We start from the raw sequence: 20,881 nt of genomic DNA, 5'->3' as shown, positions 1-20,881 counted from the left end.
TTTATACAGAAATGAAAGAATAACATGCCGAGCAAATCGAAATCAATCTGCAGCATATGAAATAAATTAAGAGTAAAAACCAAATACCATACCCTTGATTGTATTTTGTATTTGTTTTTGTTCGCATATTTCTGCTTTCTCTGCGCTTTCAAATTGTTTTGAGTGTGCAGCATAATTTCCCAGCTTAGATAAACATGCCCGCAGAGCTCAAGAAATAGATACAGACACAGATACAGATATAGATACAAGTACTGGGATACAGCTCCCAGATGCGTATGTAAATTCATAAATAATACATATGCAGATGCGGATTGGTGTTGTTTGCTTTTGCCACTGCCATCAGCGGAGCAATTGGGATCCAGCAGCTGTTCAAACGAGAAGACACAAGTGTTCGACCGACTGACTGAGTGACTGAATGACTGAATGACTGGCAAACCGAATTACGCATCATAACCATAACATAACATAACATAGCAAAACAGTCCCCTCTCGAAAACAATTACAATAAAACAATAAGCAACAGCAAAACGCAGCCGCCGCATCGGAAGCTGGCGGAAGTCAACGGAAATAAACAAAACATCCGCAAGTTCTAATTACAAAAGGCACCAAAACAGCTACGGATTCAGCTACAGATACAGATACGAATGCAGATACAGATACAATGAGGGGGTGCACCCGGGCGAAAGGTCGGGGTAGAGAAAGTTTCAATTCGGATTGCGTCTCCTTTCCCTCACCACCCCCTTCCACCTGCCGAAACTTATATTAAATGCTGCAATTCAAAGTTTTTAACACCGAATCAAATTTAACCGAAGAAATAAAACGCCTAAATGACTCTGGCACGCTGCAATCTGATTCCGAAATGCTCTTACTGAAAATGAATGCATTACATCATAATTTGATATTTATAGAATTGATAATAGCATAATTTATTTGAATATATACCGATGAAGGTATGAGTGTCATGCAAGAAACCATAACAGTGCAGATTTTAATCAATATATCGTATAATCAATTACATGATTTTAAATTTAAAGGCATTAATCACTGCAAATGGCTTTACAAAAAAAAGATTAAACAAAAATAAAGAAAACAATATAAATGGAATCTGATTCATAGTACAATTTTAGGACTTTGAACTCACGAAACTAGTTTAGTTTCAAGTAGCGACTAACTTTTAAATAACTCATAGCATAAGTATGATTCCATTTTAGGGTATTCGAAGCACTCGAATTCAGCGAGCGGGCAAAAACCAAAAAACGTCAACCCCCGACGAGTGTCGGCAATACAAAATACGAAAAGTTATGCAAAAATGTGTACTCGAGTTCAATTAAAAGTTTTTAAGTTGTGCAAATGGAAATGGAACGAGTGCAATGCGTCTTCAACTGCGACTTCCAATTCAGACGCAGAATTCAGAACTCAGACTGAGAGGCGGAACTTTGGCTTAATTGCCGTGTGCCTGGCCGAAAGGAATTTAAATACAGCGAAATTCGTGTAGAACAGAGCTCTGAATTCAGCAGACGATAAGATTAGTATGGTTTCTTTATTTCTTTATTTCTTTATTTGGCTCCGTGCGGTAATAATACTCAAACAAAATTTGACTCAAGATATTTCGACAGCAAGCATTTAAAGTTGAAGGCCAGCTGGAAATCGAAGCGAATCGCTAATTTTAGTTTAGCATTCGAATGGGGGGCATACTTGGGGCATTTGAATACTTTGATTTGGCAAATCTATTTTTTGGCACATTCCGCGAATTTCTGGCTGGCACTAGTTGAGGTTTCAATTGAGGCATGCAGCAAATGAATAAAATAAATCAAACAGCCAACGTTGTTGTGTGTGTACACTAAACAAATAAACTGGAGGTGTGAAAAGTATCTTTAAATTGGTGCGAGCATCAAGCGGTAGCCGAGTGGGCATGGATTCGAATGAGATACAAGCTACAAGATACAAGATACAAGATACGACCCACAAAGTGGGAGGTTGAAGGAGCAGCCTCTGGCGAAGAACCCTCCGTCTTATCGCAGATTTCCCTCGCCGAGTGAATTACGACTTTGCGTTTGATGGGCAAACAAAAAATGCAAAATGAAACACAAAATACAAAATACAAAATAATATAAGAAAAAGAACGAAGCCGGAGCAACTGAAAGCGACACCGAATACAAAACCGAATCCGAAACACAATCTTCTTATGCGTCAGGTTTTTGATAACACCAGCCCAACGAGAAAACGCCAACGGCATTTCTTAACAATAATACGAGCAAAACAACGGCCAACAAAGCTGTCTGCAATCAGCTGGCGGCGGCTTCGATTCGTTTTATCAGAGCGACCAAAAAAACCAAAAAAACCAAAAAAGCCAAAAGAAAATAATAAATAAAATACAAGCCAAACAGAAAGCGAAAAAAGCACACAAACACCCACACACACACATATGCATATTAAGTGTGCGAAAAAATTCGCAAAAAGTACAAGTATGAGAGCTATGTATTTAGTATATATATTATGCATGCCCTCAGATGATAACCGCCTCTGGTCGCCGACTGCTCGCGAATTTTACTTATTTATGGGCCGGCATCTATTTACTCGGCTCTTCCTCTTGTTCGCTTTTTGCACACATATATGTACATGTGTATGTAGTATAGCCCATAAATGTTTGTATGTGCATACATGTATAGGGTATGTATATAAATCTTATGGCATACACACAGTTTCGCTTATCAAGAGTTTATAATTTTTAGCAATTTAATTTTAGCCCACGCTCGTGCAGGTAAATTCAAGAGAGTGTGGGACCTTGAAACGCCTTCTTCTTTTCATTCACTTTTTATTGGGCAGAGAAACAAACAAAAGATCACGGGTGATCTTTTTCCATGGGTTCATTAAGTTCCCTGTCGCATATATATGTATGTACATATGTGTTACGCAATGGCTTTCAAGGAAGTGCGCCTAAAGTCGGTTAATGCTTCGATAAAATACCAGCGACTGGCCTAAGAAGTTGAGTCTATGATAAATGGCTAAATGAAAATAAATAACGAACAAACTAAGGGGGTGACGTCAACTGGGGGAAAATTATAGAGGAAAGTGGAAAGGGTAGAAATTTGATTTATGTTAATAGACTTAAAAGCCACCAACACAAAAGGAATGCCCGAAAGAAATTATGAAATCGAATAGGGCGAACTACTAATTTTTGGAAAAATCTAAATCGGAAAGTCTGAATACGAATCAAAACGTTTCTAGTGAAGAGGACACAATGCTTTAATATTTGTTATTCAGCTAAACTTTGGCCAACACCATTAAAATAAAATAAACACCATTCCGAAAAATACCTTTAAGACACTGTTCATTTTGGAGTCACAGGGTAGTTGACAAACCTAACTCGGGTTATTTATTCACTTCTGCGAGTATTCATCGAAACTCACCTGTTGCCATTGATCCTCGATCGACGGCTGCGACGAGTAGTAGCCGGTGGTGCAGATCCGCTCCAGCTCGCTGAAGATGTTGCCACTCGGAAGGATATCCATCTTGATATCCTCTTCCTCGCACCGCAAAAACTCTAGGGACTCCGTTTTGAGGCCGTTTTTAAATGTTTCAGGAAGTGGGGCCGACGGAAATGTGCACTCAAACTGTTGGTGGGGCAACAATTTGAGGTTGCTTTTGATGCAATTTTGATTTGATTGGCTACGACGATTGATTACTTAGAGCGACCGATATATTTTGATTGGCTTAATTTGATTTCAGACAGATTGCTGCATCCCGACGATGACCGATGCTGCGATGGATAGCATTTTAGCACTCGCGATTGAATATATATATGAATAATATACAGCTAATATGTAATTATTTACACTTTGCACACGCTCGTCATTTATAAGTGGAATTTTTGGTTTCTTATGCACTTAAGATTTATTTCATTTCAGCACTTTCATTCAGATTTCCGACTTCAAATTCCAATATTTTCGTGGCCTCTCGTGTGTTGGTTTCTGCAAATAAAAAAGTGCAAATATAAACATTAATCACACTGTTTCACTGTTTTCCATAGTTGTTGCTTAACCCCAATTATTTTCTAGGCAATTCGCTCCATTTTCGTAATCCGCCTTTTCCCATACATTTTCGCCGACTCATCGAGATCGAGATTTAATAATTCTCTTTTATTTTTATGTTTTTTACGTTTTTGGAACTAGGCAAAGCTTATTTTCCCAGCTAGCTGCTTGCTGACTATCCCGCTGGCTCACATTTTCATATCGCTCTGGGATCGTTTTAGCCAAGCTCAACACTTTTTCACTATCAAAACACCGTTTTGGGTCAGTAACCCCGATTCGAAACACACACCTATATATGTACCTACATATATGTATGTATATATATATATATATGTATGTGTGTGTATCTATGTACATATATCTATGGCCATGCAGGCGACGGTGTTGGGTTCGAATTTTATTATTATGATAGTCAACAGGGGCTCGGTTTTGAGCCACGGACACGGGTTTCGGCCGCAACTGGGCAACTCAGGCTGTGTTTTTCTTTAATTTCTAAGCCTTGTCCCTCACTCCTCGCTTCTCCTGCCACAAACACATACAAATAATTATGCGAGTGTCTGTGTGACTGTTTGTACGTGCATGTGGCGGTGTAAACCCGGTCTGTTGTCGATTTTTACTACCTGTTTCTTGTTGTTGTTTGAGCCGGGCTCTTTCACAACGTTTTCGTGTTAACTGAAAAAGAACCACCACAGCCGAAACCCAAATTCGTTGACCGACCGTCCGTGTGCACTTTTGGACTTCTTTTTTCTTTTTCCCCCTGTATTATGTTTTTCAACTTGTTTTTTTCTCTTTGGTACAGTTTTGTTTTTGTTGCTGCATGCGGCATTTGGTATTCGGCAGTCGGCAGCGGTTTCCCTCTCTTTTTCTGGCCAAATTAGAACTTTGCAATGCATTTCTGTTGGCCCTGGTAAAAGCAACTTTCATTACTCAGCCGCCCGCCAGTGGGAGAATTATGTGGGAGGTCGGTGAACGTCGCTGATGACGGGAAAAGCAGACTGCAGCTGTATCTATTCTTTTAGACCTACACCAAAGGAAAATCAGTGCTTTTCCGTGTTCTTGAGCCACAGGAAAAACCATAATAGATGCATAAAAGCAGAACTTCTAATCTATTATGTTGCATAAATGATTTAGCACAGAATGCAATGTAACTAAGCGTTAGATAAATCCAATAAGCAATGCATTTATTCTTATTTTCCTGATGGCAAAAGTATGCAACTTTGATGGTCTGTTTATCACAATTTGGTCCTTCCTCACTTGAGTGGTACATCTTGGCTATTTCTCCGAGTGTACTTCTCTCCCTTCCACAATCACAGACGATGGGCCACAGTCAATGGCATTTTTATGTTCTTGACTCTGCCCCATGTGTCTCTGTGTGTCTGCCATATCATTTCAGTTCAGTTCAGTTCGGTTCGGTTCTGGTCTGCTATGTTCTGTTCGCTTTGTTGGCTGGCTCCCTGGTCTTTGACAATAAGCATGGCTTATTGATTTTCCAGCAGCATTCGAAGGCATTTTCATCCCGAACCTTTCACACACTTGTCCTGCGCTCTGAACTCTTCCTGTTTTATTGTTAGCCATCCAATCGCCCCCCGCTCCTATCCCTCGGCGGTCGTTTTCATTTTGATTATCGAACATTTTTATCGCTAGACATTTTTACAAGTTTGTATTATATGTGTATAAAATGGAGAAAAGAACATTAGATAGAATAGGGGAAGCGAATCGAAACAAAAAGTTATGTCTGGGGTACAGTTTTGGGTCCAGTCTGGTTTTTTGTGCTTTTGGCCCTTGTCCAAAGGGTTCGTTTTGGTTTGGCTTGACTTGGTTTGGCTAAGCATGAAATGAGCGGATGGCCGGTTCGCAGTTCGCATTTCGCCTTTCGTATTTCGCTAGAAACACGAAACTCGATACGCTTTTCGTATTGAACTTTGAGTTTTGCGTCTGGCCGGAATGGCCGTTTGGTCTAATTAACTGCTAACCCAGTTTTGGGGCGCTATCGCTCAAGTGAAATCAAATAAAGGAGCGTGCTCAGTACAGCTGCTCATTAAGTTTGCGATACGAAAATCCCGGCCCACCAGACACCAGACACCGAAAAACAAAAACCCACACAAGTCAGACCTTTGCCTCCCCCAAGGAATCTCTCAGCTGCATTTATGAGTGCATCAACAACAGCAGCAACAACAGTCGCAGCGCAGCAGAGGCAGCAGCAACATCCATGGCAGAAACACGTAAAGATACTTTACTCAAATACCCTTCAATCAACAACTTAACGCGCCACGAGGGCAGACAACCACGTTAACTTCCCCGATTCTTCCCTCGTCTTCTTCTGCCTACGTGCGTTTTAATTTTAATTTTTTTCTTCCCCCGGCCGCTCCATCATGTTGCTGCTGCGATGTTGCTGTTACTGTTGCTGTTGCTGCTGCTGCGTGGCCACTTCAGCGCTCAAGTTGATTTGGATGTGAGTTTGGAGTCGCGATTGGAGTCGGCGGAGTCTCGAGCAGTTTGTTTTTGTTTTGTTTTCCATTTTCGAAACGGAATTTTAAGCGCTAAGAAAGCGCGGGATCCCTAAATGTTGTTGCTGCTGCTGCTTCTGCTGCTGATTGTTGTTGCTGCACATCAGAAACAGAAACAGAAACAGAAACAGAACCACATCGCAACGACCTTAACGGGCAGCCAGACTTGCGACTTGGACTTGGATCCACTCAGCCGACAGCAGCAGCAACAGCAAAAGCAGCAACAATAGACAGTGAAAACGTCATCAGCAGTCCAACGGGTATTTGCCTGCATTTGTGAGACTTTGTAGCTGCTTTTCATCTTCCATTTCTTCGGCTTGGGGACCGCCACACAGAGAGAAAAACTCCACAGGCACTTATCTCTATTTTACTAGATTACTATCAGTACTATAGGTTTAACAAATGCAAAAGGATGTAAGTGAATAATGTTTGTGAATGAGTTCTAATCACTTATTAATAACAATTTTCATCACACTAAAGATCAGCATTTCTGTGCCTAATATGCATTCTGTGAGTTTTCAAACATTTTCTCGCCGTGCACAATGACATGGCAACAGCAAGACGAACCCAAATGAAATGAACTTCATTCCCCGAACTTGATTTGCCTTCTCCTACGCAAAGGGGACAAGCTCTTCTCACATTGTATGATTTCCTGCTCGTATTATCCCCCATCCCCAACCTCCATTTCCCATCCCCCAATCCCCATCCTCCAGCTCCAGCGTTCAGTCACCCACATACGATACGAAACGAGTATACTCTTAGTTATGTGGCATATAGCATAGCACACAGGCCAGAAGCAAATCAACACTTTGTTCATTTCACACGTGAATTGCTGCAGAGCAAAAGCAGGCGGAATGAAAGGGGAAATTTTCATGGCTTGTCTATTTTTATATCGCATTTTGTTTACATTCCAATTCGAGTGGGAATTTTCCTTTAGGAAATAGGAAAATGGGAATAGGAATAGGAATGGCAGGCACACGCATTCTCAATTAGAAAATCCCATTTCATTTTCTGCTGTTGCGGTTGCACGCGGATTGACATTGAAAACATTGAAAACATAAGCAAATTCGAGCTCCTTTATCATATTACACATGGAAAAATGGACTTTTAAAACAAGTTCTCAGAGCTGTTGATTTATTTATTTAATATAAATTCAAGTAACTAGAAATGCTGTGCAAAACAATAATTCGCCCTTATCAACGTATAAGTCATCAAGTTTTTAATATACAGCCAGTGTTGGAATTTCATACACATTTAGATTTATTTCAGATGATTCGAGTATTTATTTAAAGCGAGTATTTTTAGAACAAGTTTCCAGATGGGAAATCTCACGTTTTTCTATCTGCAGAGGCCACAGTTTCGGGGGAATATTTAAGGAGGTTGAGAAGGTTTTAGGGTTGGAGTTCGGCATTTTGCTGCGGCTTCTTTGCGGTTGCCGGCAATTAATTCATATTAGGGCAAAAATGTTGCTTTGGATTTGTACCTGTTGGCAGGGATATGCACGTTATGCCACCGCAAAGGAAGTTCGGAAATGCTGTCAAGAGATTTCCTTGCCATTTTCCATCTCACACAAATTGACCAGCAGAACAAGAGGCAATCCAAGCCCGAGCCGGATGGAAATGGAAATGGAGATGGAGACTTAGATGGAAAACTGCTGGAGGGCAGATAAGACAATGAATGAAGAAATTCCCTTTTTTATTTCGGTTCGGCCGTTCGCGTCATTTATTTTTAGTTGCCAAACTGCTTGTGTGTTTATAAACAAAGCGTTATTTATGTTCTCTATTTTATTTTCGTTCAGCCAAATAAATATTAATAAAGACCGTGGCGCGTATATATCAAGGCGACAGTTCGACGGGGGCACTTTATTTTCGGCCTCCCGACACATGTGGCATCCCCTTTAATTGGGTCTGGGTCTGGACCCAGAATCCCATAAATATACGACTAAGTCCTCCGAGAAGATGGTCTTCGTGCAGGCGAGAGTGATTTTGAAAACCATTAGCGGGTAATAACCACACTCCCCCATTTCATTAGCGCCAATCTGGAGAAACACTCAGCACTGAGTAATTGGATTACAAAGCGAAGCTATCAGTAAATATTTAGTGTACCAAGAACCAGTCACTACGTGTACATGACAACCTGTGCCCCTTCATTTCTGTTGACATTCGGCGGAAAGTGTAAGGGGAGACCGGTGCAAGCCGAGCTGAAAGCGATTCGAATTAATCGCACAACAAGTGCATTGGCTGTTCGATCCGCCAGCGAATACGAGTATATACTGCTACATACATATATGTATATATTGCCATATAGATTGTCATATAGCTGTGTGTATAGCAGCTTTCCTAGCTATTCATATTTATACGATTATGGATGGCGGCGCCGGCGAGTCAACCGCATTTCAAATCGAATTCTATCCAGACACTGCATGAATCAGATGCAGAATACGTGATCCGATCGATGCAAATGTATCGCCAGCTGAAAGTATTCGCTGTAACAATAGTCACAGTACGAGAATCTGGAACGGAACCGATTAGACGACTCGATTTTGGCCGTAGTCGAGCGATGAGTGGGGGTAGTGCAGTGGAAAAATATCATAAAACTCTTTATCACTGGGGTTTTTGTCCTCCGACCATACTCATACTCTTAGATTGTTTTGGGGGTTCGCCAATTGGAAGCCAAACACGATAAACGTTCATATAACATAACATGCTATTTTGGGGCTATCTATTGCTGTATTTCAGTACTACGCTTACTTTAAACTTTCAAGTGAATCATCGGCTTAAACAGTCAACATAACCAATTATTTTTACTATTATTAAAGGTTATTTGAAATGAATTTAATTTATTCAAGTGCAGAATGTTTTTTAACACGAAAATTACCGACTCAGTGACAAATATTTTTTACTGTGACTGCTCTTGTTTCTTAAGGGGTATGATAAACTTTTCAAAACACAATCCACTATTTTATTAAATTAATCATTTTTTACCGATCTCTATAATATTTTTATGTGTTATAATGTTTAAAACACAACTTTCAAGAACAATTATTTCGCTCTAGTAGCAAGCAAACACTACGTTTTGTATTTATACCCGTTACTCGTAGAGTAAAAGGGTATACTAGATTCGTTGAAAAGTATGTAACAGGCAGAAGGAAGCGTTTCCGACCATATAAAGTATATATATTCTTGATCAGGATCAATAGCCGAGTCGATTTGGCCATGTCCGTCTGTCCGTCCGTCTGTCCGTCTGTCCGTCTGTCCGTCTGTCCGTCTGTCTGTCCGTATGAACGTCGAGATCTCAGGAACTACAAAAGCTAGAAAGTTGAGACTAAGCACACAGACTCCAGAGACATAGACGCAGCGCAAGTTTGTCGATTCATGTTGCCACGCCCACTCTAACGCCCACAAACCGCCCAAAACTGCGACGCCCACACTTTTGAAAAATGTTTTGATATTTTTTCATTTTTGTATTGGTATGGTAAATTTCTATCGATTTGCAAAAAAACTTTTTGCCACGCCCACTCTAACGCCCACAAACCGCCCAAAACTGCCACGCCCACACTTTTGAAAAATGTTTTAATATTTTTTCATTTTTGTATTGGTCTTGAAAATTTCTATCGACTTGCAAAAAATCTTTTTGCCACGCCCACTCTTACGCCCACAAACCGCCCAAAGCTGCCACGCCCACACTTTTGAAAAATGTTTTGATATTTTTTCATTTTTGTATTAGTCTTGTAAATTTCTATCTTTTCACCAAAAAACTTTTTGCCACGCCCACTCTAACGCCCACAAACCGCCAAAAACTGTCCTTCGCACTTACACTAGCTGAGTAACGGGTATCAGATAGTCGGGGAACTCGACTATAGCGTTCTCTCTTGTTTTGAAATGTATTACTATTCTAACATTAAATAACCCGATGAAATTTGATTTTTTCTCTGTGTTTCGTTTGCCAGCCTTTATTACCGTGAGTAATTGTGCATTCTGAGGGGGGAAGGGGGTGGTTGATGGGGTGGTGGGGAGTGGGGGTCTGTCTAGTGATTCACAATTCACAGCGGACGTGCTAAAATTTACACTTGTCTACAGGATAGCGGTGAATCAAAGCCGCACTTCGCACTCGCCGGTAATGAGCTTTCAATTTCGGTCTTTGCTTTTTTTTGGCTCGCGATTTTCCTACATTTTCCTTTATTTTCTTTCATTTTCCTACCCAGCCATCGTACCTGGCTAACTCGTTGTTGCTGCTGCTGCTGTTGCTGCCGCTGGTATATCTGCAACACTTGCCACCGTAACTGCAATAATTTTTTCCTTCCTTTTTGTTGTATTTGCAAACTCGTTTGCACACAAACACACCGACACACTAACACCGACGCGACGCCGGCTAAGGCAATAACAACAACTCAACGAACCAGCACATAAAATAATAATATTAGCAACAACGATCGCACACCGATAAGAACTTAGTCGTATACTTCACACAATGATTGCTTACTGGCTGTTGTTGTTGTTATTCTAGTTGTTGTTGTTTCAGCGAATTTTTCACGGCTTTAATTCGCAGCGATACCGGCGATGCTATTTGTGTATATTTTCCAATAATTCCGCTGTATTTACAATTGTATCTTGAATTTCACTTATTCCGCTAGCCGGCGCTTTTTGTTTGGATTCGTAATTTAGATGGTGTGGGGGCGGAGAGAGGGGGGGCTTTTCTTATGCAGTAGCACTTGTGTTTTCCTAGCTGTTAACAACAACCATCGGTTGGTGTTTTATCAAACTTGTCAGCTTATCAGAGCCGAAGAAGATACACTGCTCGTTTATTTTTATTTTTTTCTTTTTTTTTTGTTTACACGCGCTGCTCACACAGATACTCGCGCACACACGAACGCAACCATGGCATATAAACAAATTGGCAATCCGTTGGGTTTCGTACTCGTATCTTTCAGATCGGCGTTTTTTGTTGTTGTTATTTTTGGCCAAAATAATTATCTGTGCGATTGCATAGATTCATCCGATAACTGCGTTGGCGACTGCGACTGCGATTTTCCGAATAACCGGCAGAAAAGAGGACGTGAGAAAAACGCGTCTTTCCGCTTCGACTTCTGAAATTTGACTGTTACGCGTCTGTAAAGCGAACTATGTTAGAGCCCCAAGTCGCCGAGTTATGTTAACCGCAGTGTTATGTTGCGGCTGCACGAAATGTTAAGCTTATGTTAAGTGCATCTGACGAATTGAGAGATAAGAACTGCAATCGGTGGCGATTTAAGAAGACTTTTGTGGCAGCTAGTCTTATTAGCAGGTCTCTGCTGCCATTTCAGCAAGCAATTGTTAATTAATAATAGTCGTAAAACTATTTGCCAAGAATGCATATGTACATATGTATATGTATACTTAAAATCATTAAATATTAAATCAAATATTGAATACCCCACAAGCAGCTTGTTAAAACCTAGTAAGCCACTTTATAAAATTTAAGAAATTTATAAGGCAACATCAAGGTTTTTAGTTACAGTACACCTTTAATAGATAACAAACAACATTGCACTTTGTCTGTACAAACGCATTTATCAAGTTGAATTTAGCGCAAGAATATAATTTAATAATGTTTTCATAAGAATTAGCATTTCCTGCTAAAATACTTTATTCATAGTTTAGTCTTAGTTTTTAAAATATTATTTTGAAATATATGCATTAAATATTTTTTTTTAATAATCTTATTAATTTAAGCAATAATTAAAACACGTACAAAACATTAATCTATAGTTGTTAAAAACTTTTCTTTGGCGCCAATATAAATGTAATTGCAAGCAGCCACCGTTAAAACTTGACGAAACTCTGTTAGACGTGCGCCGAGAGACTGTTAACGAAGCAGTGGTCGTGAAAATAAAATAACGAATGGGAAATAACGAAGCCGGCTAAGAGAGCGGAGATACTCTTAAATGAGAACTCTCTTAAGCCGGAAATTTAAGGTAAATGTTTACCAAGTTGATTATTTAAAATAAATCAAATAATTAATGTATTAAATAAACTAAGCAAACAAAATAATATATTTTTTTAAATAAAATACTACACTATTTATTGGGATTAAAATTCATTTGCTTATACTGTTATACATATACGATATTGGGTGCTATGTTAACTTACAGCTAACAGCCATCTAACATTTAATTCTGGCCATGACAATCAATTTTGATCATTTGGCTAATTAGCTAAATCTGGCCAAAAGGCCTGCTCAAATATTTATGCACTTCCTGTGGTGCTCCAATGGTCCCCATATTGCTTCAATAATTGACAATCACATTGCGTATACGCCTGCCAGCAAAATTATGACAAGCGTGTAATGCGCAGGCAGCTGGCAGTTGGCATAATTGCAAATAAACTAGCAACAATAGCCCTCCAAACCACACACCTACTAACACAGAACAACAGTCGGGATTTAATAAGCTGAATTTCTGTGAGTTGAAAAGTTGCAGCTGCTTTTATAGAAGCTAAAAACTGACGTGCGTCAAGGCTACTTCGTTCAATCCTGTAATAATTGTATAGAATTGTAATTTTAAATGGGATATATTTTATTTGGATAGATATACGATGTTATGGAAAATGAAACTTGTTAAGTTTAAGGGTCATATTTAGGTTCGCTTATATGAATACTGACTGTAGCTAAGCACATGTGCATGGATGTCCCCCCATAGAGATTATGAGGCGGCAAAGGTGCGTTGACAATTTGACATCTTGCCCTTCGTTTGGCTGCCTTCTAAGTTCTCGGCTCGGATTCGAAGTGCCCATTTCCCCGGTTCCCAGACCCGGCCCCAGTCCCATCCCCAGTGTCCAGTGTCCCGTGTTCAGTGCTCAGTGCCCGGCTCTCGGGTTTTCAACGGCCAACGGCAGGCGGAAGTCACACAAATCCGTAAATGGCACAGTTTATGCCACCAAAAGCTCTGGCCGAAGTTCGGGCCAAGTTGGGAGCGGCATATTGTCTATTATCGGTGGGCTGCGGGGTCGGAAATGTGGGAGGGGGGGAGTGGCAGTGCAATCGTTATTAATATTGATTGAAGCATAAACTGGCGACGGGATTCGGATTCGAGCGGGATCTGCAGCGCATACAGGCCGAAATGTTGTCGATTAATTGCGATTATGTAAATGTTAATGTAAAGCGCGTTACAATTTATTATGTTTGCCGGGAGGCTTGCATGCAAAGTGCTCTTGGCCAAATACACATGTGCATGCTAATGTGCGTATCCGTTAGGTTGCCAAGTTTGGCTTATTGATTTAGTAGACGCTGCAAATTGCGCCTTGATAGCGTCTAATGTGACGTTTGTGCAATTGTAATGGAAATTTATGTTTGTCGGTCCATGTATGTTTGCCGTTGTCCACGACGCACCCCTCGCACTTGTAGGGCTCGCAAGTCCACCTGGCCTTAATTACAGGTGTGCCTGTGGCTGTGTCCATTTCTGTGGCTGCCCACCTTTGGGCCACTGCAGTTTGAGCACTCTCTGGAGTTTCGGGGGAAACAATTACGCTGGCCGACTTGCAGATTAAGTGCAGTCGGGGGACACATAAGCTCGGAATGGGGAGTAGCCACTAGTACTGATCAGGAACTAAGTGTCGGTTGAAAATTAGTTTCACATTTCTGTATTTTGTATGGATTAGTTTTGAATTTTTAGTTCATAACTCAATTAACATCATGGTATAAGCCCATTTCCTGTCTTATGTAATATTATAGACGTAATTCTATTCTACTTATAGGTTAAAAATCAAATAAAATGCTATAACGCAGAAATAAAAAGTTGGCAGATGGAATACCGACAACTGGATCCTATGAAAATAAAAAGCCTACTCTGCTTATACATCATCTACCAATTTGCGACTCCAACGAGGCGCTTGTCCATATTAGCCATCAATAACAGCACTTTAAGTACGTATCTCACAGATACAGACTGCTGGAAGCCACCTACTCAACTGGTAAACTGGCGACTGGCAATGGGCAACTGGCAACGGGCAACGGGCAACTGGCGACCGTCTTCGACCAACTGTGCCATTAAGGAAATCATAAAGTGCATAAAATCACAAAGCAAATTGCTCAAAAAACAGGCACAATATGCGCTCGCAGTCGGAATCGCCAAGCAGACAGAAGACACAAGACAGAAGACGACACTTTCCAGCTTAAGCCAATGGCCAAAACCAACCGAAAGCAGCAGGTTGGGGGCTATGGTTAATGCTACGCTTCTGGCCGCCGCTGCTGCCAAAGCGAAAATATTTTGATGTATTCATGGAAACATTTTATGCATGTTAAGTAACAGACAAATCGACGGAAACTTATGCTACGCAGGGTTTTTGGCTGAACGGGGAGGGGAGGGGGCCCATTCGGCTGATTAATAATTTACGTGGTAATATTTCTGTTGCCTGTTACCCCCCGAAAAAAATAAAATAGCAACAAAAGGCTCGAACGAGGTACAGTAGACACCAGCAAAGCTGAACATTGCATTGTGGCAAAGATTAATATAGTGGAATAACAGATATGTATGTATATACACTTTCCCAAAAAAAAAAAAGGCAAAGACATTTAAGGTATATTTAATATATACAAATTTACAAATTTGGATGGATCATTTAATTATAATATAAATAGATGTTTACAATATTATCTGGCACAACTTTGAATAGGCAAATCTCGAAAATAATTACTTAACCATCCTAAAAATGTCAACAGACATAAACTGCATTAACTGTTAATGATTTAGTAATCTAACGAAGACTTAAATTTATAAGCCAATAACTTCCATTACTTAATAAAAAAAAAGTACTGAAATCAGACAAAATTATTACCCAAATAAAACGGAGATCATTTAATGGTTTTTTCCTGTATACCAGGCGGAATAAAGGTGGAAAATTGGCCAAGAAGCCGAAAGAGATGGCGATGTGTGCGTGAGTGAGAGAAAGAATGGGGAAGAAAGAGAAGAGGGTATAAGCAGACAAGGCAGACGCATATGAATTGGAAACTAATCGTGGAATATGAGAATGATTATTATGCACATCACACTAATCATTATCTCTGTCATGGGCAGTCGGGGGATTCGCTACTTCTTCAGCAGAGGGTGGAAAAACTGAGAAAAATCCATAAGGAAAACGTGAAAGAGACGGCTAGTGGGGAGCAGAAAGAGACAAAGCGAGAGTTAACATGTGTGGCTCATAAAAATCTGTTGATATTCATTGCATGTCGCCAGAAACAACCTCACTCCAGATAATTTTCTCTTGGTGGGAGAGGTAAACTTTCCCGGCTTAGCTTTGGGCTTAAAGCACATACTTTGCCTGATTTCTTTCTGGCCCCCGTTAATGGCCAAAACAAATGAAAATGGCAGGGCATTCATTCATTAACTGCTATGTCATCCGAGCCACCACCCCTCGCTTTAGGGCCGAAATTAATTTAATTTCTGGCAAATATAAACACTTGCCATCCACTTAGCTGCAGTTCATTGCGTCGCGCAAACAGTCAGCGGCACAAGTTTCCGAGATGAAAAACTTCTTTCAGCCAACTTTTATCCGTCTCTGTTTGCACGTCTTTGACAATTTCAAATTGCCGAGCATGCAAATAGGCGCAGCAACAATAAACCATGCGAATCACACGAGCCAAGTAGAGGGTTAAGATACAAACGGAATAAATGACAAGTCCCAGAAACTCCAACGGATGATTACGAACTGAAGGAGGGGGGAAGTTGGTTGCCAATAAAGAGCTAAAAATAAGTTTACGCATGCCGTTTCGCATATCAAGGAGATAATGCCCGCGATAGCGATTCTAGAAAAACTGACCAGCGCAATTCGGCGATAGAAGTCGGAAAGGGATAAGATATTGCAGACTTTTAAGATAACATAAAACTACTTGTTGTTCTCAAGAAGAACTAAAATTTCTAAACTTTAATTGACTCTATTAAGAGATAACAAATTTGAACTGCCTCATTTCAAAACAGATGACAATGAAATGAGTCGGTTTTATGATGCATTTTATGCAATAAATACAATAAATACATTCATCATTATCTGTACAAATTATAGGATGTTGAACAAATGGGCCAAGATAATCTCAAATCAGCGGAATAAGATGTGTGCATTCCCGCGAAACATTTACCAATTTTATAAACTTTTTTTTAAACCACAGAGAAGAGCATTTAATTATAAAAGCCAATTGATTTATATGGATATCGTTTTCAGCGTTAATTCGAGCAACTCGCAACTCATTCAGTGCGATCGCAGGGGAAAAAGGAAAAGGAATCCAGTGACTGGATTGTAGTGTAGCGGCTTAATGCAGATTAACCCGGCCATTAATTTGCCGGCCAGCAATTAACGAGCAGTTGGCTTAGAAGAGAGCTGTGTAAGCCTCGATTTCACGCCACGTTAGATTAATTAACTTTTTCATAAATAATGGCGAATGCAATTTAATTAAAAGCAAACATTTTTTATTATTTGCCACGTTTGTGCCGCTGCAGCGGCGCTGTAAGCGGAAAGCTATTAAAATTGTGTCATCGCGCATTTAATACATTTTGAAATAAATTCGCATAATTATCGCTGGCGGCAAAGGCTGGTGGGATTTGTATTGCAATTTGCAATTGCAATTTGCACTTTTCAACTACCCCAAAGATACGCCACCGAAATGCTTATTAAAGTATCAAAAACAAATACCAGAATGCCAACAACAACTCAGCCCATAAAACAAACACCCACTTTGCCGCAGAATTTGCATATTTGTCTCCGGCGGCGGTCGTCATTTTAATAAAAATGTTTGTATAATTTCAGGCAGGTCCTGGGATGCGGCGGCTGGAGCGGCTGGAACGCCTCTGCTTGCTTATAAAATTAATTTTAAATTAAACAATTTTAATTATGATTCAATAATCAACAAACACACTGCAGCTTCGTCAATGTTGTCGCAGACTTTCAACAATGCAAATATTGGTTTACGGCCATAAAGGCCCAGCGACCAGCCCATTAATCCAACCGCTCGACTATTGCAAATTGTTTAATAGCCTCCTTTTCTTTTTAATGCTTGCAAAAGGAATGTATTGTCATGATGTTGTGCTATAATGTTTAATCTGGACTCGCTTCGCATCTGCTAGTTCAATTAAGCGGAGAATTTAAGAACTTGTATTGCCTGCAAAATGGCAAAAATTCAGTACTCCCATCATTGGGTTAGTACCAATATCAATGCTAATTCAATGAGCAGATGCTGTTGTTTCCACCGAAATTTAACATTACTACATTGCAAACAAAATTTCTGAAATGTATAATATTCTAATTTGCCATATTGATTGGCAATTATATATTCCTAAGGCAACATTTGCGCCATAAACCTGTTTCACGTGGCTTAAAAATGTGATGTTTCTACAATTAAATTAAACTTTCATTTTTAATTTTGTTGATGAATATGTTGCTTCAAACTTGACGATTTTTTTCATGTGCAGAAATATTTTCCATGGTAATTGAATTAACTCTTAATTTGGCGTTTTGCCTGTGTGGTCATAAAATTTAAAGAGAACATTAATTGTCTAATTGAAAAAACGGCTTCGCTGCATAAATTGGTCAACAACTTGCAAAAGGCACATGCTCATTTTTCTCGTGGTTGTTCAAAGTTATGGAAACCATTTTTTAAAGCTAGTTACTCGCTAGAGTCCTATGACTATATGCAACTGATATTAATTAAATATTCAGTGCTTAATCACTTGCAACAAGTTAAATGTTGATTTTTGCCCAGGGCCCTTTGCGACTTTATTCAATTAGCGTTTGTGAACTCCCGTTCCCGAACTTCTCCAGATTTTTTGCCAATCTTTTTCGACGCCGGCGGGCACATCATTACATATGCCACGCCCACCTCGCCAATGCCCGCCCCAAGCTTTATGCTTGCTGAACGTCGACTGCATTTACACGCATAATTAAAAAAACCCTTTGCGCTTTGCTTAATGGCCATTCATTTATTGCGCTCACACACACTTGCTGGGTGACACTTGCATTATTGAATCTGCCACGCCCACCAAAAAGGCGGAGGCCCATAATGGTTTTGGCCGCTGATTTCGTTAGTTGACAGCCACATGTTTGTGGCACTCATTAAGCTGCAAACAGCCCTTTTCAACGGCATCGAAGGTAAAAGGTTGGGCATTTATGTCATAATTTAAGTTTCTATGCCTATGAAGCTTTTCAAATAAATACACCTCTGTTATCTTCTAAGAAGCTTTTAAAATGCAATTAAATTAATACAAATTAAACAATCAAAAGTAACATTAAAGGAATGTCGTATTATTTTTAATAAGAATTAAATTCAAAAGCTTTTCGGTATGTTACAAGTCTGTGCATCGATTTAATAAACAATTATATCAAATACGAGCATTTATTAAAATGTCCTATTCGTCCTATTTAAAATAAAACCAAAGTATTCGGTTCAAATCATTCAATTAGGAAGCATTTTGTTATTTGTGCTGGACATTAATTGGCTGTTCGATAAAAGGCAATTGAAGCAAATCCACATTGTTGTCATGGGTAATCAATATGCCGGCAAATTAATTATGATGTGTTAGGCAAATCCTTGACAATCATGCACAGAGCTAAGTTGCAGCAACTGAAGCTCGTTTCACTCGCTTGCCAAAGTTAAACGCACTCACTTAACTCCCTCCATTCAGCTTTAGTCACCTGGATTTGATTCGATTTTGTCATCTGCCCAGGCACAGGCACACATATGTACTGAATATATATGTACGAACATCCCCATATCTACATGCCCAACACCAACACCGATTCCTGGCCTTTTGTAGTGGCCCCTTTCGCCTGCGGCAATGCTTCCTGTCTGATGTTGCAGCAGTAAATGTTGCTGTTGCTGTTGCTGCTTTTGCTGTTGCTGCTTTTGCTGCTTGTGTGTCTTGAGTTGGCAGGCCACGTTCTGGTTTCGGTTGCGGTTTCGGTTTGCTGGCTGCGATGGGCGCCTGTTGACGCTTTTGGTTGCCAGACATGGGTATCAGCCAGGTACCGACCGAGTTGGGTCTGCAGTTTATGGCCGTTTACATGCTCACCGCCTCTCACCGTTTCTCATATCACTTTATTTGCCAGCGGAATTCGCACGCAACTTGCGCGATAATGATGCTCAAGAATTTTTAATAAAAAACTGCCAGCCAAGCAGGAGGATATTTTCTCTTTTTGCGCTGCGCCTGATGAAGGCAATTGGAAGGTCCTTAATGACAGCCAGCTTTTGTGGGTTAAGCAATATATTAATCAGCATATTAATTATGCAGCAAGGTAGTTGAGAATCCGGGCGAGCATGGCCAGTGTCAAAGGTCAACGAACTGCAGCGCCCACATGCAATTGTTTGGGCAAATAAATGGTTTAACCAACTTTACAGACAACATCCGTTGGGCCAAGCAAAACGGCCCAAAGGCGATGGAAAATCGAGTAACAGGCTGCCAGCCAGTCAGCCATGTGACAGGTAGTCAGTAGTCAGTCGGTCATTATTTCGCACTTTTGTTGCCGCTGCGGAAATTTCACAGCAAGAGGCAGGAGCAAACATGCGACACGTGCAACACCGGAAGTCGGGAGTCGGGAGTCGGTAGTCTGTAGTCTGGAGTCTGGGCGATACAGTGTGCCATAACAATAATGCCACAACAAAGATGGAGAAGATGGAGTCCCTGCCAGAACAGCAGGCTGGTGAAGAGTGTGCGGGAGTCAGGTGGAGAAGATGCACAAGTCGGTACCGGTACCCGGCACCAGACGAAATGGAATTTTAATGATATGAGATGGCGCGCCTTCTGAATATTTTTGCAGGTGAAGCTGCTTACCAGCCATCCTCTTTGGCACCCACCAGTGCCTCAAAACAGCCCCAATCTCTTACCCTTTGACCCCGCGTAGTACAACCGGCACTTGAACTACGCCGCTTACTACGCTCTTGGCGCTCTTTTTAGTTTGTTTTTCTGCTTATAAGTCCCCGTTTTTTTGTCCTGGCTCTGGCGCAGGCGAGTTGGCCCAAAGAGCGCAAGAGAACCACTAAGAGAGCCCGTGCTATTGGCAAGCCGGTAAAAATGGAAAGACAAGTGCGAACTTTAACTACAGTTTGTATGAAAGCATGGTATTCCGCTTGAAATGTAATGCAGCTTATATTGCAGAAATGGGGTATTAACCAATTAAGTTGTAAACTCTGGTATTGAATGAATGAAATCCACTTACACTTTTCGAAATAGTTTATGGAAAGCACTTGGCGTTGTGGTGGTGGTGTTTGCATAGTCCCGGTGCCCTATGTATTTTAAAACATTTTGAAGTCCTCTTCATTGAAACCGCTTCTAGATATCACAAACACAAAGCACAAAGGCGCACTCACACCATCGCAAACGGCAAA

At 40.4% G+C, this 20,881-nt stretch overlaps 1 protein-coding gene across 2 annotated transcripts in view; it reads right to left on the bottom strand.

The window, feature by feature from the left end:
* Positions 1–20,863, bottom strand: part of LOC6529336 (Krueppel-like factor luna) — a 126,659-nt gene extending 105,796 nt beyond the window's left edge. Inside the window, exons 1-2 of one of the 2 annotated variants that reach the window (XM_039373283.1) lie at positions 20,713–20,863; positions 3,411–3,971 (exon numbers count right to left, since the gene is read on the bottom strand). In XM_039373283.1, coding sequence (XP_039229217.1) covers positions 3,411–3,512 — 102 coding nt within the window. In that variant the 5' untranslated portion in view covers positions 3,513–3,971; positions 20,713–20,863. Of the gene's footprint in view, positions 1–3,410; positions 3,972–10,751; positions 11,647–20,712 lie in introns of those variants that run through there. The other variant, XM_015196803.2, reaches the window with a different exon arrangement.
* Between the last annotated feature and the right edge of the window lie 18 nt (positions 20,864–20,881).

The sequence above is a fragment of the Drosophila yakuba genome, chromosome 2R (genome assembly GCF_016746365.2).
Source record: "Drosophila yakuba strain Tai18E2 chromosome 2R, Prin_Dyak_Tai18E2_2.1, whole genome shotgun sequence".
Classification (NCBI taxonomy): Eukaryota; Metazoa; Arthropoda; class Insecta; order Diptera; family Drosophilidae; genus Drosophila; species Drosophila yakuba.
The sequence above is the reverse complement of the archived record's forward strand: the minus strand, read 5'-3'. Positions and strand labels throughout refer to the sequence as shown.